General features: G+C 41.8%; 2 protein-coding genes across 4 annotated transcripts; both read right to left on the bottom strand.

Moving 5' to 3' along the window:
* Positions 1-321: 321 nt before the first annotated feature.
* Positions 322-17721, bottom strand: dgkaa (diacylglycerol kinase, alpha a). 3 transcript variants are annotated; one of them, XM_071532289.1, is made up of 24 exons: positions 17610-17721; positions 11321-11424; positions 10876-10952; positions 9437-9566; positions 9193-9267; positions 9043-9092; positions 8776-8850; positions 8253-8369; positions 6865-6982; positions 6585-6673; positions 6344-6463; positions 5422-5520; positions 5081-5167; positions 4835-4908; positions 4678-4752; positions 4369-4454; positions 4165-4254; positions 3772-3932; positions 3615-3679; positions 2982-3072; positions 2648-2834; positions 1981-2098; positions 1652-1712; positions 322-1497 (listed from the first exon to the last, which is right to left on the bottom strand). In XM_071532289.1, the coding sequence occupies exons 1-24, from the start codon at positions 17636-17638 to the stop codon at positions 1417-1419; spliced, it is 2259 nt and encodes a 752-aa protein (XP_071388390.1). In that variant the 5' UTR covers positions 17639-17721; the 3' UTR covers positions 322-1416. The 3 variants fall into 3 exon arrangements, with proteins under 3 accessions (XP_071388390.1, XP_071388392.1, XP_071388391.1); XM_071532291.1 differs by lacking the exons at positions 10876-10952; positions 11321-11424; positions 17610-17721 and having other exon boundaries at positions 9193-9264; positions 9420-9550; XM_071532290.1 differs by lacking the exons at positions 9437-9566; positions 10876-10952; positions 11321-11424; positions 17610-17721 and having other exon boundaries at positions 4835-4903; positions 5076-5155; positions 5428-5520; positions 9193-9278.
* Positions 17722-19361: 1640 nt separating this feature from the next.
* On the bottom strand, positions 19362-25570 carry rnf41 (ring finger protein 41). The gene is made up of 7 exons (XM_071532309.1): positions 25455-25570; positions 24309-24385; positions 24076-24191; positions 23679-23950; positions 22051-22186; positions 21102-21205; positions 19362-20922 (listed from the first exon to the last, which is right to left on the bottom strand). The coding sequence occupies exons 3-7, from the start codon at positions 24163-24165 to the stop codon at positions 20568-20570; spliced, it is 957 nt and encodes a 318-aa protein (XP_071388410.1). The 5' UTR covers positions 24166-24191; positions 24309-24385; positions 25455-25570; the 3' UTR covers positions 19362-20567.
* Positions 25571-27331: the final 1761 nt, after the last annotated feature.

Raw genomic sequence — 27331 nt, 5'->3', positions numbered from 1 at the left:
GAAATTTGCTAGAGGAAAACAGTGTCACTAATTAAGTTAACTGAAAATAAGTCTGACCTTTGCTAACAAAGAGCGTTTAGCTGGGTTACAAGATGACGAGCCAAGTCTAATAAAGACTTGGCGCAAAAGAATAGGAAGAATAGGGATGCATTTTAGTCAGTGGGCCAAATCATATTGCAGCCATCTGTGGTCATAACTAAACAAGTGGATGACGCCCCCTTGTGATGGAAAAACACAATCTACTTCACATAGGAGAGAAATAACTTGTGTTGGTGGATTTGACAGTATGTAGAAATAAATATGCCACACAATTATGTCATGATGGTTTATTAAAATCTTTACACTGTTATTTTACGCATGACCATAATATTCTCCAGATTTATTGAATGATATGGCTGATAAAGCGTTTAAGTAAGGACTACAAATATTTCAACTACTTTAAACCAACTATTTCAAATCCAAATTATCACAATTCATAAGTTAGAAGTGAACATACCTCAGTTCTCCGAACAAAACAAATACAAAACAAGCCCAGTACAGCAACGGCTTTCTGCACGCGCACACACACACACACGCACACACACACACAAGCACAGCAGTATAGGCCTACTATGTTTACAGTGTGTATTCTCTGGCAGGCTGCTGTGAAACGCCACACAGCCTTTTGGCAATAATTGTCTTATTCCTGTTCCCCAACACCTTTTCAAGTATCTTCTGAAATATATGAAAACAAAGTAGAAATGTTACTTTAACTACAATCTGTGTGTAGAGTTCTTATCTAAAGAACAGGATTGAAACTCAGTTTATCCTTCGCTCTTGGTTCCAAATCGACATAAATATACAGCGGGCCTTTCAGATTTTACAGCATTTCTAAAGCTTTATAGCCACATCAAAACAGCAATACTACAGGGTCAACCTCCAACGCTCCATAGTCCTCTACCTGACTGAGTCATAACAATAGAGAACAGATTATAAAGGCACATGAAGCTCACTAAAGGTTCTCCTTTCAGCATGATATTCACTTTAGGTTCCTACAGAGCAGCAGTTGGCAAAGTTTTTATAAATTGTTAAACATTGAAATAGAACAAGCAAGAGAGTGTTGAGTATTGATAAAAACACTGAACAAATTTGGTCAAAATCATTTTGCCACAATGCAAACATAAGTATATCCTCTAAAGGCTTTGACTTTACCATATAGTTCATATTCATAAATAGAATGGCATGCTTCAACGGTTTGTTACGTAGATGCAGAACTCTTGAAGCACTTATGCATACTTTGGATATATTGCGATGCACATTTCTCTACAACATACACATTCAAACAGAAGTTTACGAAAGGAAAATGTTTCCTTGATTGAATATACGACAGGTAAGTGCATACTAGTCACCGATGTAGCTGCTACTGAGCAGTCAGTTTTATTTGTAGGTGAAAAAGCCGCACGACTTGGACTGAGGAGCCATCAGCATACTGGCTTGATTCTTGTGTGTGATGTGAATCTGAAAAGGAAACATAACAAGAGAAATGTCCATTATAACAAGATGTTGCCATAAATGTTATTGCTGAAGATCTGTACTATGGGTTAGGAAAGCTAATTTCAACATTGCATTTGGTCTGTGCTAATGTGTGTTTCTGTGCTGGCGGAGCATTTACCGTGCAGGGAGGCTGCATCCAAGGTTCTCCATCTATCTGCATCGGTAATGCTTTTTTTGTCCTGAGAGCGTTGGTGGAAGTAGAAAATAGAATAGAAGGAGAAAAAAATAGATAGTAAACTATCAACAAAGCCAATGAGCCTCCTGTGCAATTAAAATGCCAAAAGGAAAAGCAGCATGTCATACATAATGATTATTGTTATGATAAGAAACAGCGATGGATCATCATTAGCTGGTGCTCAAAGTCAACTGCAAGCCATTGTCAGGATGGAGCGCCTGGGGCATTAGCACACTGACGAGTCTGAACATGTTCATGGGGCCATTCCTCACCTGATGGTGAGCTGGGATGTTTTGGCTAGCCTCACAGCGCTCTTCAGGCCTGTGTATATCTGCCCCATCTCCATGGCTCCTTCAAGGCCAACCACCTCTAACCTACGGTCACTGAGATCTGATGAGAAACCATGGAGACAAACATGATGAACATCCGGTACACAAATACTGAAAAATATGTCTGGTCATTCATCATATTCAGCATCAGGACTCAGGAGGGTCATCAATGAAAATAGCTGAACTGTATTGAGGATAAACTGGATACATTACGGCATTTTACAAAGCTAATACTGTATATCGCATTATGGTAATAATAAACACTATATTTTAAATAAGTAAACATGTCATCTCCCACAAATGATGCAGGCACTCCTTGAGCCAATCAGTAACAAGATGCATCCTCCCTTCAAGTTTAATCAAAATCAGACAAAATCGATGGTGTAGCAGTTATAACCTTTCAATAACCTTTTGAAACCTATAATTATAGCGCCCCCATCAGCCCAATAAGTGTATCGTTTTAAACGCCAGGTTACTGTGCCAAAATGCATCATCCCTCCAAGTTTCATCAGTGGTGTCTGAGATGTGAAGTGACTTCAATAATCAATAATCTCACTTGCACCCTCTTCTGACTTCACCATCCAATACAGTTGAGGTCTAAATAAAATACCTTGAGAGGTAACTTTCAGAATTTCTGGGTCCACGATCACGTCGGGCTCTTCTTGACTCATCGAGCCCCTAGCGTCCCCTTTCTTGGTCTCGCCCCACAGGTTGGAGCCACCGTGCATGCTGGGAATGTTCAGGACAGCGACCCCCTCCAGAGACAGGCCGCTCAGATCCAGTGCAGTGCCGCTGCACTGAGGAGGGCACAGCCACAGGTCAGACAGAGAGGGGAAAGCATCACAATGTTGTCTGTGAAAATAGCTCTTCCACCAGAGAAAAAACAGCACAGAAACATAAAGTACATGCTTGTAATGCTGGTGACATCATGGCTATGTTCTCACCTCAATTGTTAGCCACTCATTCAGTTTCTTGCAGGAAGCAGAGATGGTTTCTGAAGTGGCAAATTCAAAATACCACAGCTTGTTCTTCATTCTGGAGCCATAAAAAGTGTCTTTCAGGTTTAAGCAATATTTCACTTTCATAGAGCATTTTGTCTTTTTAGCCCACACAGCTCTATAGGAGGTGGACTCAAGCTTAACATTACATTAGCAGCTTAACATTAGCAGATGTCCATGACATTAACTGCCATGGGCATCTGCTGTCACCACCTGCATGCAGGGTGTTTTTTCAACCCATTGCAAATAGGAAAAATACATCTTATCAAGTATAACCGTGGGCACAAAATGAAATAGTATTACCTGGTTCTACTTTGCTGTGATTGTATATCTGTTAGAAGTATGATTTTTAAAATAATGTTGTTTTTTTTAAAGTAAGTAGTGGTGATTACAAGTCTCCAAAGCAGATATTCTCGGCAGTTGACTGTTCATGAACTTCTATAAAGGAAGACTATGTGTCCTAAAGAGTGAAAATGCATTTCCAAAGTGAAATGTTGCTTGAAGGGTTGCATATTCACAAGACCACAGAAGATAACAGAGCCGTTTCTTTGTTCCAGGCCCTAGAATCAAGAGGCTTACCTGCTATTGAACTTCTGGGGATGTTTCTCCCTCATGGTGTGAAACCGGTGGGCAATGGAGGCATCCTGTCAACACGCAGCGATTAAACCAACAGTCCAGGTGAGACAAAACTGATGATTTGAAAAAATAATTTGATCTATATTTCAGACAAACTCACCACTCCAATAGAGAAGTAGTTGTTGATGATTTCATATGGCACCGGGTCGCCCTTCTCATGGTCCTCGTCTGTGATAACCTGCACACTCCAGCGGTCCATGAGCACCTGGGAGCTCCCCTCTAAATCTTTAAGGATACGGCTTAGATCCACACCGTCGTATCCTACAAGACGGCAAAATGAAAGAAGACCAGCATGACTTAAAGTGACCAGAACAGCGGTGTCCCATTTCTGTATGTTCTCCTGCAGCACAGATTAGCTCAGCCGTACATTTTATCCCATAACTGCCTACAACAAACAGACACAGGATCAGAGCATGATGCAGCAACCTGTTCCAGTATTTCTCATAGCGTCACAGAGACAAAGGACACACTCCAGCTCTCACTCTGTTCTCACCTCCTCCCCATCGGAGACATCGCGCAAGGTCATTTCCTGTCCCAAGAGGAAGTACAGCTACAGGCGGCCGCACCAGAAGATTGGCTTTGTCTGATTGTAAGACAAAAGGAAGGAGCAAAGGAACGAGGAAGTGCGTCAGAATGATTTCCTGGAGATGCTCACGTTGCGGATGGTAAAGTGTCATTTTTAATCCACTGATCTCACCTATTGCGTCAAGAATCCAGCCCACTGTGCCGTCTCCCCCGCACACCAAGATCCTGTAGTCCTGGAGGTTTCTGAAGAAACTCAGTCTGAAAGAAAGATGTTGGGCGTTGAAATCAGAACTATAACAGCATATTGTATATAGAGTCTAATAGGGAGTCAGAAGAAGTGTTATAGGACAAAGTGGTCCAAAAGCAGTCGAATACTCTGCTCACTGTATTTCAAAATAAGAGTCTACAGATCTAAATTGTATTTACATTTTGTTCTGGTTGTGGTAACTGTGCAACATAACCTGCTGTACTGATTACTTACCCTGGTCCAGGTCCACCGTTCAAAAGGTTGTATACCTGCCGTGGATTCAGTAAATACTGAAATTTACGCAGGACTCTGAAATACATAAAATCAGGCTAAAAAATGTGCATATATTTTACATCTATTTTTCCATTAATGCATTCTTGTTTTGACTCACCTCTCTCCCTGCTTGCCGCCACTTTTAGGGTTTACAAATACCAGAAGAGGATGGGTGTTTGGCACAGGGCTAATCTGTTGAACAATAACCAATTATTATATCACACACAAACAAATCAAATATCAAAAACAAGCCCACATACTGTACATCTACATTCTTCTCATTCAAGCGATCTGTCCCAGTTTAGCCTACTCTAAATGTTATGTTATAATTGTCAGAACTGGACTGTATTGGATGGGACAGTACCTGAAGCACCTGCCCATCAGGAGTGGTATTGAGCTCGCTGTCCTCCGTTGAGCCTGTGCAGCCGTTCTTTATGTTGTTTGCTCTCTCCTTTAGGGAGGAAACACAGAGGCACAAAGTGAATAAACCTGAGAAAACTCACTAGAGCCTTCCGTTCCTTTTGAGGACATATAAAAATATGTACGCCTGTCAAAATGCCATGCAAGCGAGAAGGCAAGATGTGAGTGCTTTCCACCTAAACAAAACAGCCTTGGGGTGATGTTATGTTCTGGGATGGCAAGACAGAGACTGGTTGTGCATGTGCTTCAGATGTCTAGCGGGAGAGCCTAGGGGTGAATCTCTACCTTTATAACTGGGTATATTGCCCATGGAGGCAGGATATGGTCTCTGAGAGGCCCGCAGGTACACTCTGTTGGCTCCTGGGCTGCACACTCATCATGACGCTGCAAAACAGTAACAGTGACTTATTACATACACAAAAACTCACAACGCACTCTCACGGCAGGGTCGACAACTAATGGAATGCAAAATTCGAAGATCTGAGGTTTTTTTTTGCATTTCTGTTTTATTGGCTGGCTTACAGTGGAGAGAGAGAGGGGGAAGATGGGAGAGAGGGAGGGGGATGACATATGACAAAGGTCCCAGGCCGCATTCCAACCCAGGATGTCACGGGTACATGGCATACGCCTTTGCCACCTGAGCCACCAGGATGCCAAAAGGCAAATTACTTCACACGTCAGTACAGAAGCTAGTTATTCCCAAAGGTCTGCCACACACTAAGATGCTCCTTACCACGGTGTGACAGCACACGCAGTGCTTGCCCGTTTTTATCTTTTTATTTTATTGTTTATTTTTATAGGGACAATACACAATTTAAAAGAAATTGCACCAGTTAGCTTCCAGATAATTTGCATCTGTTGTCCCTGGCCAGGAAATGCAAACACACACAATCACAGGACATGCAATGCAACACAGTAAAACACAGTAAAAAAACAGTACAATGTACATAAAAAACCCAATGTGTAGTAGTGAATATACCAAATAAAAGCCATACAAGGCACTCATTAGTGGTGACAGTGGTGATTGGGTTGACTTAAGCCAGAGCTTTAAGTTTGATTTAAAAGCTGCAAGGCTTTCAGACTCTCTGATATTGGAAGGTATGGAATTAAATTTTCCAACTACTTTAACAGAAAAAGCTGATTGGCTGACTTTTTGAACCCTCGCTGACCCCCTAGCATTGCTGTTAGGGCCGGTCAGGTTCCTTACCATGGTGTGACACCACACGCAGTGCTTGCCCGTTAAGCCCTTGTAGCTCTTAATCTTCTTCTGGCATTTATCACACTTCCAAGAGTCGCAGTTCCCACTCACCCAGTCGTGTGCTGCAACCTGAAATGTGGGATAAATGTTTTACATCACCAAGTCTGCGGAACAGCAGGTACACTGAGAGTGAACTCTTAAGTGGACTGTAAATGTCACTGTAAATGTCGTCATGGTGACACTGCCATACCCCTGTATCTTTCCTGGACTTCACATAAGTCCTGGTGCAGGGGGCAGGGTTCCTGTTCGCACAGCGTCCGTGGACTGTGTATTTGCAGCCTACATAACAGGACACATGACTCAGCTGTCATATTAAATTATTATTGTATTATTATAGTACTAAATTGCCCTGTCAAATTTGAAGCTGGCATGACTATACAGTTATAGTTTAGACAATAAAATGCAGTTTCCAGTTTCTCTAATAAATGGCACTGTGGTGTCGCCCTCTCCTGGTGAGGTGAGGTACTCACAGGTGCAGCACAGCCCTTGTTTCCTCAGGCCCAGCAGCATGCTCTGGCACACATTGCAGTAAACAGGCTTGTTGAAATGCTTCATCCTCCAAAGGTGCTGCCCATCCTTCTGGGTCATCTGATTGGCGAAGGAGGAATAATTCATTATTGTACTGAAGATGGAAATGGTACAGTACATCATGGTTTAGGATCTTTGTGATTGTGCACCACTTGTTTGCAGTTTGAAAGCAGAGGGATGTTAAATATATTTGAAGGTAATTTATGCAACAACAGCATCACCCCATCCAAAGATAGTGACGAAGTGGATGAGTAGTGGATCTACTTTTGTCATTTCAGTAAGGCCTCATATCTCTTTATCATCATAGATCTTAACACTTGCATCACATTTCACAAACCCTTTCATACATATACCATGGCCATGGCCTGCATTTCACAGTTGCTTTTCACACCCACTCACTACTGCCCCTGGCTTAACGATATTCCTGAGGATATGTAGCTCTACACATCAAAACATACTGTATATCACCATGCAATCATATTCAAGTCAACCCTGACTAATCTCAAGTTCTCAACACAAGATTATAAGGTTGCTTTCCATCATAGACCAGGCGATGCTCTTATGCAGATTGCAGACAGAAATGCTTTTTTCCAACACCAATTTAAAACCATCATGCATCAGTCACTGCATAAGGCGCAGCGTGTAGCCCCCAAATCAGCACATAGCAACTGTGAGGGGGCCGAATATGTGAACCTCAGGCCTCGGATGTTCATTGGTAGCTGGAAATAGCCTGAGGGGAAGTCCCTGGCATTGTTGTAGAGGCGAGACACACTCGCAGAGCCCAGTTCACAGTTTTAGACCCTCACAGTCCGCTGGCAGACACACAGTCTACCAGCAAGTGGCTTTTACAGCCCTGGAAGCAAATGAAACAGTAGCGAGAACACAAAACGGATACATTTCGAAATCCCACCCTTCATATTCTAGACATGAGGCAGGACAGCCTTTTAACACCACTTTACACTGTAGAGTGCACCCACCATTACGGATCATTCCTTCCTCTATAAAAAAATGTGTGCATCGAGCTGAGGATCGCTATCTGGTGCTGGGGAGAGTAGCGCAGATTATGCAGAGTTAATGGAAAACAGTGAAGCACTCTGATGGTGCAGCGCTAGCATGAAAGGAGATGACATTACCACACCCTGTAACACTGAGTCTGCAGAAAAGCTGTATAGAGAGGAAGGAGGCAAAGGACAGAGGGAGGGAGAGCCAGGATTTCACAAGGGCAGTCAAAGTAGGTTTCACCACTCCCTAAGACACCTACTGGAAAAGGAAAACATCTGAGCTAACCAACAATACATGAAAAAAAGAAGAAAACACTACTTTAGCGTACCTTCAGTCCCAGTAGGACCAGTAAGGGCACGTTGTTCATGCCGCCCTCCACCCACTCCTCCAGAGACACCGTGCCGCTGCTGTCAGCATCAATTGCTGTCATCATGTCCTTCAATACCTAATGAAACAAGATTTGGTTGTTATCACCCAATCAGCAACATCTAATTATATCTCTTAAAAGGATTATATATATTCTGAAACTAGTCATGCTCAGGAATTTGTGTGTTTCAGTGGCATGGAGAAGCTTATCACTATCACTAGCAAATGAGTAACAAGTCTTTAGAGCTGTACAGAGGACACAGACAGCATGTCCCTCTGTACAACACAAGGCCATGCGCTGTAAGTAATCTCATAAAGTGCAATCTTGCGCAATGCAATGTGTCAAACAGAGGGAGTTATGTCTGTGAGGCAGGCCGATCTAAAGGTACATTTAATATCTTTTCACGGTTGAAAACACAGCAGGTGCAGCCTTTCATGTGTTTTGAGGAAGTTTCTATTTGAGAGCAGAGCGTCGTGGGGCTTACCGGCCTGAGCTCTGACACATCCCAGCCAAGGTAATCTGCTGCATGCATCATTTGAGCTATAATCCTGTCCACCTCCTATAAGAACAGAAAGTCAACAAAGACTCGTTTTAGTGTTATGGTTGATGCATGACCTGCTTATAGCTCGTGAAAATGAATGGCTATCACGTTGGAATTTGACCTTGGATGAATCATTAGAATAGCCGTCTATGGCAGAATTTGTCATTTGATGTTGACGGCGGCGCATAAAAGAATCTCTCAATGACTTACAGAGCTGTCAAGGACCCCATTGCCATCTCTGTCATAGAGCTTGAAAGCAACTGAAGAGAGGGGGAAACGAGAGTGAAAGTGTCAGTCAAAGTCATCACCCAAATTACTTTGGGGGGGGAAAGAAAAAAACGAAAGAAAAACACAACTCACACTCCAGCTTGTCCCGGGGTTGGCCATCTTCTAACAGAGAGAAGTAACATGACACGTCCTTCAGAAAGACCTCTTCTGCAAGGGAGATGGAAGGAGGGGTCTGTGAATGCTCTGGTTACCCCTCCTGCACACACAGCACTGCACACACATGTATTGATAAAGGAATACAGGCCAAACAGCCCATGTTGTAAGCTGATACAGGGCCTGCTGCCCAGTTGTGTTTATACATGGTGCGTAATCTCACTGGCGCTGTCTTCTCGGGCGGGTTCAGAGTTTTGGAAGGAGCGGAAGAGTCTCTGGCAGAGATCCACAGGGAAGTCCTCCACTTCTAAATACGTCTTCAGGAACAGACGAAAGCCCTCCTCGTTGATGCACTGGAAAAAAATTGAATGAGACAAGCGAATGTTGTTGTTATTGATAGCGCAACTCAAATGTAAGATTTAGAGTTTAGGCGTGGGTGTATGTGTGTGTGCATGTGAGAGGGGCTTTTGTCATGTCATTTCAACTACTACAGCTTTCAAATTCGACTGTTCTAAAAATTAGGGAAGATGACTAACACATTGTCGCTATCGGGTGAAAACCCTTGTATCTTTGAAATGTCAGCTTCTGAGGAACCAAGAAACGAAGCTTTGTTTTTAGCTTGACGGCCGTGTGTTTGTATGAGTTTATCCAATGGGGTGTGAAAGGCTTTTTAAAGCCCAAGGGTCGTAGCATTTTCTCAACCCGTAGGGGAAATGCGTAATCCATCATTTCAAGTTAAAACATGAAAATCGCCAAAATCATTGCCAGGATTTACACACAACAGTGATGTGCAACAAAAAGCGAGCCCCTGACTAGAGACTTCAGTCCATCTGTGTGGCCTGGTATTTCCAGTTCTCACATGATAATGTGCTCAAGGGCTAACAAGCATTACTCCCTTGATAATGGTGAACCACAAACCCATTTCTTGTTGACATTATTCCATTTCCCTGCTCGACACCCTACAAAGCCGCCCCAGTAATAAATAATGTCACCGCAAGGCAGTCGGATCACAAAGCCAAAAACAGACCGGAGACGAGGAAAAACAGAGCGAGAACAAGGATACTGTGGCATTAGTCTGCACACAGCAAACTGTATGAGCCTGTATATTTTACAAACTATTAACTGGTACCTTTGTCAGTTTTTTCCCATAATAAATATTAATATTTCCTTCTATCTTTTCCATCTATCACATTAAGATTTATATCCAAGTTACTTTATCCATCAGAAAGTACTGTGATTGGTTCTTGCACAAATTAGTTGGCAATGTCAGACGCTGATCTACAGTATTGGAAACACTATCTTCTTCAATCACATTTGAGCTTACTCTGCACGAGGGCGGCCAGCATACTATTCAGGAAGGCCTTGCTGCGTGGGCAAAACTAAGGAGGTAATTTACATTTGCAACCTCAGTTGGATGCACTGAGGATATTTCTCTTAGACAGCTTAGTCTAAATGATTAATGTATGTGAATCTAATCAGTCACTTAAGGAGAATTAATGACTGCCTGAGATATATACATCACATCCTCATTTCTCGCTAAACGATCCCATTGAGAGCTATGATTCAGCTCAGTTATTATGGGCCTTTTAGCGGATATATAGTGAGCGAGTTAGGGGAGAGTGGAGTTGATGGTGGAAACAGCAGGACAGAAAGTCCCCTCACCTCTCCGTGTCTGTGTTGGGCCAGACTGCCATCTGCATCAAATTCCCTCAGCACATCTTTAACCTTCAAGCTGCAGTCTGGGAGCAAACACACACAGGTCACACAGGGATACACATGGATTTATACACATGAAGCTACAACACAACTTTTTACATATTTATCTATATAACCCATGGATAATTTAATTATTATTATCTTTTTAATCCAAGAACATGCAATATCATTTACAAATGATTACACAATGGATATAGATTCATCTGGAGAAAATACAGTGTGGGCATGCTATGTTTGCAAAATATGAAATGTGAGAGACTGCTACCTCTCCTAGATATGAGAAACCATGAGCGAGTGTAAACGAGTGTGTGTGTGGGTGGAAGTGGAAGTGGAGGGGGGCGTTAAGCGCTGAGAAAGCTGCCTGCCTGCCTGCCTGCCTGCCTGTACTCACATTCAATGTACTGCTGTAGCTGGATAAAGTCGACAGGGTTCAGTTCCTTCACCTCTGGGTTTGTGGGGGTGGACATGGTGCCTGCTTCTGCACTAACTGCCTGCCTGTGCATAGGCGGGAGAAAGAGTGAGATATAGATGGAGAGAAAGAGAGAAGGTGGGGGCAGATTAGTCTGCTGCTATATAAAACACAAAAGCATGGCTGCAGGCAAGAGAAGATAGCATCTTGCATCTCACACCTTACTACTTACATGCATGATGTAACTGGGGAGAGAGAATCACAGAGCAACATAACATCCTATCTTCAGGTAAAACAGAAACAGCAAGTCTGCCCTTGCAAAATCTATAGTGTGCAAAATATACATTTACAAGAACATTACTCCTAATATGAATGTAGTGGTTATAGTAGGCTCTTTATGCTAACCAAGAATATATTTCACTATAGTCCATGTTCACCATCCCGCAGTCTTCACCCAAACAGCAACAGTGTGTGGATAAATAATGCTTTAAATGGAGCCTGCCCTGTCTTATGCTGGGAAATGCAGATTAACTGCAAAACTTCATGTGCCAATTCACACTTTCAGCATTAGTAACACATCACTGGCCACTCAAAACTGGGCCTGACGCAGAGACTGTTACAAATCATGTCAGGCTAAAGATACCCAAGATACTTTGACTCCAGGGATTCTCTGCACCCGAAAGCTTTTTCCGTATACTTTGTCTTTGGCCCAAATTTGTTTTATAAAAAGGCCAGATTTATGGAGTGGTTGTATCAAGTGAAATTTTATTGTTACCAAGGGAAATTACTAACGGGAAGAGTTACAGCTTTGTAAAAAGCTATTTAGACATAAATATATACTATATATCTGATATCATGCTTTATATAGAATATCATTCTATCAGCAACCATACAAATACAAGTGGACTAGTCCGAACTGTTTGGTGTGTTTCAGTCCAATCTGATTATTTATAACTTGTTCCACAGTTGTTGTCCACAGGTGTTATTACACATTACAGGTCAACCAGTACAGGCTCCAGCGACAGTATATCACAACAGCCAGGACTGAACAGAAAAATCTGAGTTAGGGCTGCAACTAACGATTATTTTCATTGTCGATTAACCTGTCGATTATTTTCTCAATTAATCGATAAGTTGTTTGGTCTATAAAATGTCAGAAAATGGTGAAAAATGTCGATCAGTGTTTCCCAAAGCCCAAGATGACGTCCTCAAATGTCTTGTTTTGTCCACAACCCAAAGATATTCAGTTTACTGTCATAGAGGAGTAAAGAAACCAGAAAATATTCACATTTAAGAAGCGTGAATCAGAGAATTCTGACTTATTTTTCTTAAAAATTACTCAAACTGATTAATCGATTATCAAAATAGTTGGCGATTAATTTAATAGTTAACAATTAATCGATTCATCGATTAATCGTTGCAGCTCTAATCTGAGTACCTTATGGTTAAACAGAGTACAGAGAAAAAAACATGAAGTAATTTCAAACAACATCCACTCTTTCCATGTGATGTGGATCCATTTGCTCTCTTTGGGCTGAAAGGGTCATGCTGTCCTCACTTACTTCCCACAAAAGGCAGCGTTGCCTAGCAGTTTTGTTTATGCAGCCAATCGGATGGAAGACGCCAGAATTGACAGAGAAGTGACACTTATGACGGAAAGGCAGAAGGATGATTTGTCCAGCTGATCATGCCATTGCCTTCAAAAAGGAATCTGCTACTGATTCATCATTATTTTATAAACTTGTTTGCTCTAAAAATATGTTCTTGACTTCATCTTCAAACATTGTGTACTATAAATAAAAATAAAGGCTACTAAGGCTTATTTGCACATGAAACACATTGAAAATCTATTTTAAGCAGCTGGTGGGTATTGTTTTTCCTTTCTGTGTTTATGCCTTTCAAAGCAGCGTGCTGACACGAGCGGCATGTCTATTTTCTCTCATTACCAACCGAGTGGCATCATTATTGTCTGGTTCAACAAGATTTCAAGCCTATCTGAGTAATCTGATTCTTTGCTTCCTGATTAGATAATTATTTGCATGCCCGATGTTCACATGCAGAGTGGAAATCACTACAGTCAGAACAATGAGTGCAGCAAGAGGCATTTACTGCAGTTAGAAGTGAACAGAAGGATGTCTGCCGAGCCGGATGTCTCTGCTGTCTCTACTCTCAAACATGGGATGTAGCTGCGGAGAGAAAATGGCACGGCCAAACAGCTAATTGAGGCAACCGTAAAATGTTTCAGGAGGTTTTTAATCTGACTCAGGAATGTCTGCAGCTTGTTAAGCCTCAATGCAGGGCATGTGACCACCTGCTTCTGGCCATGTTTGCAATAAGGTTATATTATTGAGCTGAACTGAGGTATATGGTCGTTAAGTGGTTTGGTGTCTTCTCCTCTTACGCTACAGGAAACAAACAGGTGTAAAAGACAAAGATGTTCCTTTCCTCATAAGTAGGGGAACTGTTTATGGTGCTTTATAGAAACATCTTAACGTAGTGCGGAGCTTTAAACAACATTTTGTCTTGTTACTGAAACATTGCTATGATATTTAAGTGGTATAGTACAGACTCAACAGTGTACACACTAACAGGAATCACTTGCATCATGGGGGCAAACCCTTAGACCTCTGTATCATCATTTAGTATAATTTATTTTGATGCTCTGTCTTTAAAAAACTGTTGGAAATACATATATATTTGTGACTGAACAAAAATGCCTCTATAAGTCATCATTACACAGCCATGAAGTAGCACATGTTCTGTACAGAACAGCATCTGCCTATATGGAACCACCAGGAGTTCTTCAAATAACAGTGAAGAACAATCCAGACGTTGAAGTGGTTCTTCATATAGCTACAGCTCTAGAAAGCAACATCTACAAAGTCCTAATAACTGCTGTATAAAATCTAAAGCAGTGGATGATTTAATGACGATTTACGGCAGATAATTCAACTGTCATTTTCTTTCACTTTCCGTAAAACCTAAGGTTAACAAGCAGCATAATTTCCTCTAAACATCATAATCAAAAACAACCATAAAACACTTTTTCTCTACAAGATTAGTCTCAGGGTATACTTGGGGATGACCTTTTTCCACGCAGGCTAATGTTTGTGCAAGCTGTCATAACGCCCACGCCTTGTGTCAAGGAAATCTGCTGTTTTGTAACACTTACAGGGTGAGCGCCATTGACTCCGTCACGTTGTGGCTGGAAAATATGGCCCAGGTTCTTTGAACAGTGAGTCTAGTCTGTGTGTGTAATGTCGGGGGAGGGTTTGTTTTCCGATCAAAACCACAACAATTATCTGCGCTGAATTCTGCACAGATTGCATCTGATTTGCAGAGGAGAGAGGAAGGACATGCTTGGTTGCTATGGAAAGTGTTTCCCTCCATCAGCTGCTCTCCGTCAGCCCTGTGCCATGGCTGACTAACAGGTAGGAGGAGGGAGGCGGGCGGCTCGGGGGAAGGGGGAGCCCAGCCAGCGCCGCCAGTCTTCCCCTGCACCTCCACCCCCTCCCACGCCATGAGCCTGGTTTGGCCTTCCAAACCAGAGGCCACGCTCCAAATTGCATTCTACATGCAGATGCTACTGTGACTCATCGCATGAACAAGGGAATACTCCCTTACTATAAATGGACTGCTTGCTCTGGGGGTCACTTCTCGGGCCAAGCTGCAAGTTAAAAACCAGCAGTAATCTTCCACTTAGAGGAAATATCAGAGAAAATAAAGTGCAACTTCTTCATGTTTATGTATCCCCAGAGCGACGGCCTTTAGCCATTACTGCCCCCCTACTGTTTTACATTTTTACTGTAGGGCACTATTGGGTAATACATGAAGACATAACTGTGTGAGTAGTATGCAAGGCACAGAAGGCTTCAGTCTCTCCAGAACCACTCTGAGAGATTGAAAACAATAACTGTGACTTGTAAGTCATAATTCAAATGAGAGAATTAGACACATTCACCACAGAATGAATCACAGATTTCTGGGAAAATGTAGGCGAGGCTTTGCTTGCTTCCTGGCTTCAAAGTGAGTACTGCCCATCACTTGAAGTTCAGACTTGAATGTGACTTATGTAATAGTTTTTGTGTGGAGGCAGCCTTGTAGAACACCATGCTGCGCGCAACACAAAACCTCAAACCCGCCTAGACTTGTGAGGGAGCACACTCTCGCTCTGCACCCGCCCTGCTTTTAGGGTATGAGTGTTCACACATGTACAGGGACTGGTGTTTACCTCACCCACGATCCAGTCCACAACTGAAAACGAAACAGTACAAAGCACCGTTTTGAATGATCAATTTTGAAATACAACCCACTAGTTTACAAGGTATTCCCTAGTGTACTGACATTATTGTCAATTATTGTCAACTTGGACATTGGGTATGAATGGACGAAAAGATGTGCAATTTTCTTTGTTCATGTGATTTTCCAAATGTGAATAGATGTGACTGTGAATAGTATGTGTGATATTGTATGGCAACATCTGAAGTTTCAAGGCAAATTCTCATCACCTCTGTTGACTTGACAAAGGACTGAATCTTGAATCAATTTACATGTAACCTAAAACCGTTTATCTAAGACAAAAGGAAAACGCAGAGGTTAACAGCATAGTCATTACTGCAGGATTAACGGCATGCCCAGGGATATGATGTCATGAAGGAACTGGAGGCTAATTATAAGATACAGTTATTTGGAAAAGGAAAAATGTCTCATAGCATCACTCGGCTCACACCGGCTACGCCGTACAGCAGCTACTACCTTTAAATTCTACGCATTACTTGAACCACAAGCGGGTAAATGGGCTCAATTCTAGTTCATTTACAGCCTCTAGCCTCTGATGTAAACATTAACAATGGACCAACTGACCTCACTACAGTATTGATCCTCTGCGCCTAAAAACTCTCTTGCAGCTAGAGACAGAGAGATAATACCACTGAGACTTCCCGGCTTTGACCTGCCTCCAGCAGAGACACTGCTTGTTATTAACCCTCCGCTTGATGAGGAATGTGTCACCGCCTGTTCACCTGGGAACACTGTGGCTCTGATAGTGCGAGATCACAGAAAAGGGATAAAAATAGACGTGATTAACCATCAAGGCTTCCCTCTACTTATTTTAAACAGTTGTCATGGGGGCCGAAAGTCATCCCAGATGGACGATTGTGGTCGAATGACAATGAGGGGAGAGCTTGGAGTAAACAATGACCACGCACACGCAGTAGTGACAGTGCCCACCAACGCCCACCATCATCTACTTCACACACCAGGGAGGTTTCTGCTATCCCATAACTGTGAAAACCCCCTTTGTCCGCAGTATTTTCCAGCTGTAATGAATCCCTCAAACCATAGGATCCTTAGAGATCCCCAGAAAAAAGAGGAATAGTTTATTTTCACTGTTATTTCACTCATCTGAGGTTAGGACAGTGCGAGAATGATAAACAATGTCTATTTTGATTGAGGTTTCACTGTCCCCACTGATATCTCCACACCCACAGTATAAACAGTTCTGTACCAAATCATATCCAGCAACAAACATCCTAATTCGATAAGACAAAATCTTATCATTTGTGGCCTAATGTGTATCTATTTGGAGGAGCTTGACATGAAAATGTTGGGGAAATTCAGCCTCAGAACAGGGATATCTTTCACAATAAACCTGTTTGTTTAATGCACTGGTGATATATGAGTACATCTGCTGGTAAAAATGTACTGGACAATATAAAAATAAAAGTGGAGTATCTTAGGCGTCCCCAAATACTGCATATACCCTTTAATGCTAATCAGTCTATACTTTGACAGATGAAATGCTGAATTCTGTAAATAGCCCAGACTGAGTGAAGGGATCCCCTATATGTAACTGAAGCAGCCTGGCAGATATCACATGACACACTGTAAAGGGAACTGAAATGGTGCATGGTTTATGATAAAAGCATAACACGAGCCGTCAGAGGACAGCTGCATGAAATGAAAGAGGTCTTCCCTCTCTGGGTTGATCAGCTGGGTGAATTACTCTGTTATTATTATAAGCACGGGGGGATATCAGCAGCACTGCCTGCCGTTTAAAATCTCACAACTAACCAGCTCGCGCAGTCTGGGGCTGAAAGCAGCGAGTTGCCAAATGTCACCTCATCTGATTTCACATGCAAAACTTGGCAGAACAGGCAAAAAAGAAACACACCCCGAGCATTTTCTCTGTCGTTCATCTGCTGCTGAAGATCCGTTCTGAAACTTCAATCAATACGAGACCGGACTCTTAATGTTTTGGAGTGTCATTTACCTTTCTGTCGCCGCTCCGCTGTCCGTCATTGAAGTCGTCGTGGTGCAGCCGAGCAAACCCGACACGGTCCCGTTTCCCGTTAAGTTTAAATGAAGGCTGCGGGTCGACGGAGTGTTGCGGACCGGCAGGCAGGGCGAAGTGAACTAGTGCAGAGGAAAGATTGACTGACTCTCCCACGCCCGACTCCGCCAGCAGCAGCTCCCTCCCGTCAAGCACCGCCTCAAACAGCACTTTGCACCCCGCGTGAACCCAACACACACCATTTCCAAACAGAAAGGGACGCGGTGCGTTTTCTTTGCAAAAGTTGCAACACATTTTCTTGAGGGTGGTAATGCATGTAAACCTGTATTACAGAGCTGTGATAGAGGCGTAATTATCTGGCAGCCCTAACGAAAAATCACTAAAATATTGTTATAATATGCTACTTATAGGGGCCTCATAGGGGTCTGTGGTGTTCAGTAGTGAAGTGACCTAATTTATAGTATTTATTATATCCTATGATATTACCATAAAATGCCTATAATATTCCTATAAGAACTTGGTAAGTGCTGTGGTACTCAATAGTAAGTTTATTGATCTTATCGTACATGTTCTTTATATGATTCTCACTATATGTACTTTATATGTTGATGTCATATGGTATTACTATATGATTTTCTGCATGATAAAAAGTATTTGAAACCTTTGCTGAGATATTTGTAGTTTCCTTCTAACATTTCTATAGGATTACTATAGAGATGAGGTTTGCCACCTAAATTAATTAATAATAAATGCAGACCAGAAAACAACAAACAACTGTTTGCCATATAGAATCATTAGAGGAACCCCTTGAGAGCCCGTGATACTGCAAAAAAAACAAAAAAACATTGGACATGTACAGTCAGGAAGAGGTTTGTAAATACAGTACCTATGCTATACAACACAACAAGCACAAAAAAATGTATTTGTAGATGAAGATGACACATTTGAAATATTGATATTATATTTTTATATTTTGAATGGCCAAAATGTATTTGGGATATGCTCGTATTATTCTCTGTCACATGTTGTCAACAGCCAGCAGAAAGGAAGAATGTGTTTCTAGTGTGCAAAATACATGTACAAATACATTTTGGGCCATTTTTTTGTGTATATATATATATATATATATTGAAACACAGGATAGCTAAACATATTCTGAAATATATGTGAAATGTATTACTTTTCAGTATGGGGGACTACTGTGTACTATATGGTAGTTAAACACATCACATAATGATGTCTGCTGACAATAACAGAGACATTTGGCTCAGCCATGATTTCACATTCCAATGACCACAATGGCGAGGATTTAGGCTTCACAATGGGGCTGAGCTGGCAAGAGAGGATAACACACATTTAAAGCATGCGGGTGTCTGGGTTACAGAGAGAAAAGAGGGAGAGAGATAGGGGTGGGGCTGGCAAACTGGTCTGTCCTGAGTCACAGTGGTATTGTTCACCTGGATCAACATTTCAGGAGCCATATCTTAATTTTCAGTCTTCACTGACCTGGTTTCTTCAAAAAGAGGCAAATCTTTCCTCTTGGCTTCTGAAGATGTATTTAGCTGATCTGCCCGAGAAACGAAGCTCCCTGCAGATCACTGATGACATGATGTGGTAAAATAAGGAACTACATATTTTCCTAATTAAGATGCTAAATTTAAAATCTTGTTAATCCCACCAAGAAAATACATCCGCTCAAGATCAAGTTTGAATTTTTATTACTTTGTCTGTAGAACACAGTACATAACAGACACAAAAACAAACAAAAACATTAACAGGGGGAAAGAAATAAAGGACACAATCCAAACTTATGTTTACTGTCCTTGGGGACTTCCAAACTGGGATTCTTCAGTCCCGTTTGTCTTGCTACTGTTATGTGTGTGACTAATGGTGCAACACTTTTTATCCTTAAAAAGCCATTAGTGACTTTACAAATATCATTACACGCTCCAAGTTGTGGGTTTTTAAAGACACGTCAGTGAGCAGATGTTTACCAACAGTGAAGATTGAAATATAGACATTCATTTCCCAATCATAAAACAACATAGGGATCACCTAACATATAAATGTGAACCATTATGATTTGTGATATAAAATGCATTACACATTGTTAAATCCCAAATGTTAAACTTCAGTTTTAACACTTCAACTGGACCCAACATACTGACTATATACAACTGAGGCAACAGAGAAAACACAAAGTCTAGTTTTTTTTCCTGCAATGAACTTCAAATGCACTGAAAAGGCAAATTTACATATAACAAATGATAACATTTTCAAGCATGTTCATGTAAAAGGCAACACAATAAATAAAACAAATGGCACACAAGTTTGGACAATCTAAACTGAGAAGCACAATGTCTTGTGAAATTTTCACAGGAAAACTAAATACTGAAGCAAGCAAGCAAAAAACGCTCCAAGTCAACGTCCCTGGAGACAGTAACACAAGCTGACCAGAAAGAAGAAAGAAAAATAAAATCACAGTCTAATTACAGTAAGAGGAATAAGAGGATAATGTTTGTAATTCAATATAATATTTCTATTTACAAGCATTTATACAATTGAGGACATTAAATGGGGGGGTTCAGAGAAGCTTATTACTATATTCGGACGTGAAGCAGAACAATCAGATCATATAATGCACTACATGTCAAGTTATAAACCTTGTAAACATTTCATCTTACTGCTTATCTTAGATATCAGTCAGATTAAGTTTCCATTTGCTAGGTTCATAATGTATTTGTCCTTACTTTAAGGCATAGGTATCAAGCTCGTGAGTGAACCTCTCATAAGACCATTGTCATTTAAAAAAAAAAAAAAAAGAAAGCCAGATTTTTTTTTAGGAGCGGTTTCATTCCGAAGAGGAGAAACCACTCACCACAACAAACCCCCGAGCAAAACGTCCCCACTTGTCTCTGGGCCAATCTAGCCACACGGTTATAAGATCTCCTCCACTCCGTGAGCGAAGATCATGACCAAGCCGGGCTCCAAGATCATATCCTCTCCCATGTGCTGGTTCTCGCAGGCCATCACCACCACCGCCTGCTTGCCGGGGATGCGCTTGGCAACGTAGTTCTCATAGTAGCGCCTGTTCATCTGCCTGGTCTCGAGCGTGGCCAGGCCCTGCGGCCAGTTGCGCTCGTGGGCATTCTCGATCAGGTCGTTGACGATGGAGAGGGGGCAGCCGCTGTCGATGAGGGAGCGCTTGATGACCGCCTGGAGCACGGCGTCCGGGGTGGAGATCATGCCGCCCCAGCGCGTCACTCTGGCAGGCTGCATGGAGTTGACCCACCTGTTGGTGAGGTGAGGGGAAAGAAAACCACAGTGAGACAGACGGGACAGGTGTGTTGTCGTCAAGCCTGAGTGTTAACCCACCCAAAAACTGCAGCATCCAAAAAAAAAAAAAAAGGAGGAAGGGATTGACCTGGCCTTAGTCTAGGAAATGGGAGAGAAGAACAAAAGGTGACTTACTCCAGGATCTCGTTGTACTCGATGCTCTCCTCGAGGTTCTGCAGGTTGGGGTTAGCACTGCGGATCGCTCTCATGTAGGCTTTTAGCAGCTGAATGTCCCGCTTCTGGGGGAGTAGGAGCACCATTATCAGGAGCTATATTCACAAAGCACTTAGTCCTAACTAACCATTTGAGAAGTCTGGAGGTCTGAGGAGTATGGAGGTCACAGTGAAAAACTGCACTTACATGAGGATGGATCATATTTCCTTTAATTGCTTTGGATGCAATATTGCACTCAGTTTGGATTGGATTTTTTTTTACATAAATAATGAATCAAAACGAATCAGATTTTAGATCTTAGAATTTGTCATAAGAGTATTTGTAGTAGTAGTACTTTATTAATCCCACTCTGGGAATTGTCTTTATCACAGAGACATCACAAGCAATGCAAGACGATACAAAACACAAACAGGGCATACACAAACCAAACAGCACATACATATGCAAAACCATCCATGCCTATACTAAGAAGACATATCAACCTCAGATTACTTGATGGATCTAGCCCTGTAAAATATAGTATAAAAAAAAAAAAAAGCAGTGGAATAGGCAAAAATGACCGTTTGATGCTGTCTGCACCCATGACTGAAACAGCCTCTGTGCTGAATCAGCACATTGTGAAGCAGGTGATCTGTGTTGTCGAGGATAATTTAGACATGGCTCTCCTATTGCACATCATCATTATAAATCACTTTGGAAATGTTGCAATTATTCTTTTTCTAACCAAATTACTTTACGAACTCAGATCCCAAACAAGCACTACAGTGTGAACATTATAGTGACTAGTGTGTAGAGATGTCAGTCACTGTGCTAAAAAGTGTTTGTTGTGGCAGAGAGACCTTTTTTTTTTTTTGCAGGTCCATCAAATAATTTGAAGTCGATATGTTTCTGTGCAGGCAAGTGTTCTTACTTGTTCCCCCAATTGGTGTTTATGCTCAGCTACATTTTTCTCCAGTTCTGAAATCTTGGTTTGCTGCTGCTGCACCACACTCCGCAAGTGCTTGATGCAGTTGTGGTTGGGCATCTCATCTTTGGGCATCTCTAGCCTGCCAGAGGGGAAGAGAAAGAATGAGAGGAGGAAGAGAATAAGAAGAGGAATCCTTTTTATTGACAATTTGAAATTTTAAAAGCAGGAATATTACTTTTTTTTAAGGTCACAGCAGAGGGTAACACATTGCAATGTGATGAATCCAGAGTAAAATACATTTGAAACGATGATTTCTTTTCCAATTTAATTCCACTGCAGGAGTACAGGTCAGAGAGAGTTTTTGCAAATCAAATATATAGTGCTTTCTCCAGTGCCAATATCTGACAGTGACAGAGTGTTCCCGTGGTTTTTGGAGGTCCCGAGCTGTGTTGCACATAGTGGCAACAAAGCTATTAACCCTTTGTTGTTGACAATCATGATATAAGAAGACTATAACTTTTTACACGTACATTGTATTCCTCCTTGGCACAGTAACATACCTTTAATTTGTGCTTGCACATCCTCTTTTTTCTTTCTCTCTCTTATCACTGACCAGTAGTGTCATTTTGACATCTTGCTGTTCATTGTGAATTGCTTCAGAATCAGAATCAGAAATACTTTATTGATCCCCGAGGGGAAATTGGGTTACATTGCAGTTGCTCACATTGTAGAAGAGAATATATAAGCATAGATTATATATTCTCTTCTACAATGCGAGCAACTGCAATGTAACCCGATTTCCCCTCGGGGATCAATAAAGTATTTCTGATTCTGATTCTGAAGCAAGCTTCATGATGATTGACAGTTTGACGGGCCCTTTGACTGGCTGACTGGTCTGCTCCATCAGATCAAGTGAAAAGGCACCACTCTGCTCACTACATAAACGCATTTACTTGTTCAAGACGATTAAATTCTGATGAAGGCCTTCAATGGAATGATTTTAATGGTCTAGAACAGTGGTTCTCAATCCTGGTCCTTGTGTACCACAGCCCTGCTGGTTTTCTGTCCTACCAGCTAGTTAACTGCATTCACCTGGTGTAATCAGGGGATGAAGTAAATATATTTATATTGTGAGTAAGAGGGGCACCTCTTAGCTAGATCTATTCAACTTTGTTTTTGGCTGCACTTTGACTCACACAGTGTGAGCGCTGCCTTCAGTCTGTTTAAATTAAATCAAGCCCTATCAAGTCTATTTCTTTGGGGCACTCTTTTTTCATATGGAGATACTCTGTTCATCCAACTTCAATTCACAATTTTTAAAACTGATTTTTCTGATTGGTGGGCTCCCAAAGGGAGGCAGGGGCCCTAAACGCAGCGCCTGATCTGCCTATAGGACAGGTCACCTATGGACGATGACGATGATGGTGATGATGATGAATATTATTATACATTTCGAGTATCTATTGTGTTTTGATTAGCTACAACTATCACTTGGGACTTGTGAAGTCATGACTGTAGGAACCCTGATTATAACCGATCAGGGAAATTCATTATCAACGCACCCAACAGCAACAACACAAACTATACAGTTGCTGCCAACTTTCCACTGTGAAATTCTGGAAGCCACTCACCCACAACCCTCCTCACAGTTGACAGGCCTTTTGGGGTTGTGCTCACAGTCCTTCAGGTGCGACTGTAGCTGGTCCAGCCGCAGTGTGGCTGTACAGCCAAAACCTGCGTTGTCACAGCTGATCTGGAGCTTGGACAGCATGTTGCGCATGATGCGGGGCACGGGCCGGAGGTGGGCTAACGTCACTACTGTGCGGTCAACAGGACAAATCTGCTGCTGGGCAAACCACTGTGTAATGCAGGCATTGCAGAAAGCATGCTCACAGTGTGGGGCCTGCAGGAGAAATGAAAATGAGAACACAGAGGCAGAAAAAAATTAAAACTTTCAAGAACCTTTTGGCTTTATCAGTGAAATGTTGATGCATAAAAGGATGTATGGTATCTCAGAGAGGGACTCACCTGCACTGGTTCTTCTAGCACCCCACTACATATGGGGCACAGCAGGTCTTCATCCACCTCCCCTTGGAACCTGGTGACGTCGTACCCCATGGTACATTACTGGGACCCACAACCTCCTGAGGAATACATATGGCTAAGTGAGTTCGATTTTCAAACAATTCAACTGCATCGAGACACGATTGTAGACGTTTTACACAAGCTTCTTTATGACAGAAAAAGTGTTTAGAGGCTACCTCACTCACGAATGGCCGTCAGTGCTTCCATTCAGTTCTTGACTTATTGCTGACAGGTCATGTGGCACAGACAACATCTGTTTGGTGAGACAGATGCAGAGAATCCATGTCAAAAATGATCATAAATTAATTATTATTCACACTGATTATTTAGCTTTCAAAACTTGGGTAGTTGCATCATTTTTACAGCCACGAAAAACTACAAATGTCATGCAAAATGAAGCTGACAATACAAATTTGGTCTGCATTAGGCTAATTAATCTAGGGAATCAGGGATGTATTGTGCGTCATTTCCAGTCATATGTAAATCTGAGAGTTACATCAGTGATTCAGAATAGCCCTCATCATAACCAGGAACAAACTACTGTCCGTTTCTAGGATGGCTCACTAAAGACAGAAAATTAGTATCTTATCTGATGAATAATTTCCCTCTCTTCCTTATTAAATCAATCACTGCTAAGCCATCCCAAGAAACAGTGACGCAAGAACACCACGCAAATCTGATCTGATATGGCATCTCAACACATCAAAAGCAATGTCCTTGCTCAATCAGTTGATGTCGAAGTCTACCCTCGACAATAGAGACGTGTGAAAATGTGTTGTGATGTGCTGCAGCCTAGCTCCCACAGCTGAGGAGAGGATCTCGTTGTCCCAGCTGACTGGTGGGTGACCTAATTTCAGTGGAAGCAGCACACACCAGTCTGGAGGCGATTAAAAGATCCCTTTTTCTCCCATCGCACTCAGCATGGCTTGCAAGCAAAAAGCTAAACTAACGTTACACGCTACATATGTGATATAATATTACGGCATTGTCTTAACATTATAATGTAGCATGAGGAATTTAGTTTTGGTAATGAGCCAACTAAGTAGTCCTTTTAAATAAATACCTACTTGCTGAAACTCTGAGATATCTATAGAGCTAGCTCGCCATGTAATGAATGTGGCTAACGATTGCTAACATTAGTTAACTAGCTAGCGTTAGTAGCTAACATCGTTAGCCAACACCAGCGTCTACAGATGGTTTCCTCTGGATATTAGCCATCAAGCTAACCAGACAGAGCTCAGTCTAGACAACCTACACAGACAAACGGCTATTTACAATCAATCAGATTTTAACAAAATGTCTTAACTGACTTCCAGACTTACGTGAATATGCAGCAAACTAGTTCCTAGTCACGATTTTATATATTTGCAGACGTCCTACTGTAACTAGCTTGCTAGCCACGTCCTGAGCTACATCCTACGCTTCTCCGTTTCGTCTTTACGCAGGCGGGTGGGAACGTCACGACGTAAATCAACAGCTTTTGATTGGTCATAAAAAAGCCACTGCTTCCACGAATCCTTCGTACTTTCCTAGGTGACATACTTATTTAGAGGCATTGTTGAAGACAAATGCTGTGAAATAAAGGATATATATACTCTGAAATTACACGTCCCCTAAAATCGACTGGAACAACCAATGACATGTCAGTCTGTTAATTGTAATGATAAATGTAATTGTTAAGGGTATTGAAATAAAATATTAAAAATCAATTATAAATCAAAGTTGTGCAGTAGAGTAGCCTAGAAGATCTATCTCTGGGCAATGATGTTGCATTTATATATCTAGCTTATATTTATCAGCAAAGGAATACTAGCACAATGCTCACACAAAATGAATGGTCCTGGACTCATTTCCAAGAGCTGTTTCACTTCCAGCTCTGCCATGGTGTTTACTGGCTGGCTTTGTTGCTGCTGAGCCACATCCAGTTTACCTCTCTTGCCCCCTCCCTGCTTTTGCATGCTTCTCTGCACCATGGCAGCCATGGCAGTGAGGATGCTGTTGAGACATCCTGCTGCATCCCCTACTCCAGTAACTGCCTGCAGAGAGTGATTTAGATTTACTGTTCAGTTATCTGTAAGTATCTGTCAGTTGTGTCAGTCCAGGCTTGATGGCCATGTTCACAGCTCCACCTCCAATAAATCAGCTGATGATCTTCAAGACAGGCGATAGAGAGATACAAGAGAGGGAATATTCTAGAATTTAGTTCAGGATGTTATTGGGAATAAATAACCCATGCATAATAACCCATGCACAATAAACACAGCTTTGTTGTGTGATATGTTTGTTTGAAGAGGATGACTTTGAGGACTCCATCCATTTAGGGCCTCTAAGTATGAAGGGGCCTCATTTTCACTGTGAATAGCCATTATAAGGTCGGCAGCATTGCTGGTACAGATAATGTAATGTTTCATCTCTCTTTTTCTGATACATGACACACTATTGACCGACAGGCAAACAGGGTGGAAAGAAATAGCCGCCAAGATCCAGAGAGAAAGTGCGCTGCGCTGTGTTGCAGAGTAGGCAGGATTAGTGGGAATATAGCCTAACAGAAGGAGGAACACATTGAAAACATCATGAGTCATCACTCACCACCAGTGCGACTGCAACTTTCAACATTGTCAGGGAAATAATGTCATCACAGCACATGGAAATTCATTGTAACACACCAGAATAAGAGGATGTGTGAGTCAGAACTAAAAACCAATGTATTGGGGGAGAAGTGAAGTAATAACATGTTTCCTATCTTTTCCTGTGTTGTTGAGGCTAAAAATGTCCCAAAGAAACTCCCTCAAACAGAATAGCATTTCCATTGTGGGCATTCTCACAGCTTGCCTGAGCAAAAACAGGCAGGAATGGGGAAGCTTGAGGTGGATGGTGGTCATGGATTGGCCTTTTGTGGTGTTGCTATACACACACACAATCATAATTTAAAACTCTGGTTCCCATGCATTTCCTTTTCCTTTCCATCTTCTCTGTTACTGTATTCTTCCATTCTTACGACAATTCAAGGTATCTCAGTAAACATGAGCAATCTCTGATGTTGTATTATATATAATATCTTTCTATGTGAACTACAAGGTGACAATGAGGTGGCAATAAATGACTCCAGACCCAGTAAATATTTAGCAATAGCACTTTATTGAACACAAACAACCCTAAGCCACAATACTGAATGACAAGACCAATTGGCTGCAGCAAA

Source organism: Centroberyx affinis, unplaced genomic scaffold, assembly GCF_046629955.1.
Source record: "Centroberyx affinis isolate AG114_WGS23_722 - 3 ecotype Tasmania unplaced genomic scaffold, CSIRO-AGI_Caff_v1 ptg002184l_1, whole genome shotgun sequence".
Lineage (NCBI taxonomy): Eukaryota > Metazoa > Chordata > Actinopteri > Beryciformes > Berycidae > Centroberyx > Centroberyx affinis.
This window is presented reverse-complemented; position numbering and strand designations above follow the sequence as displayed.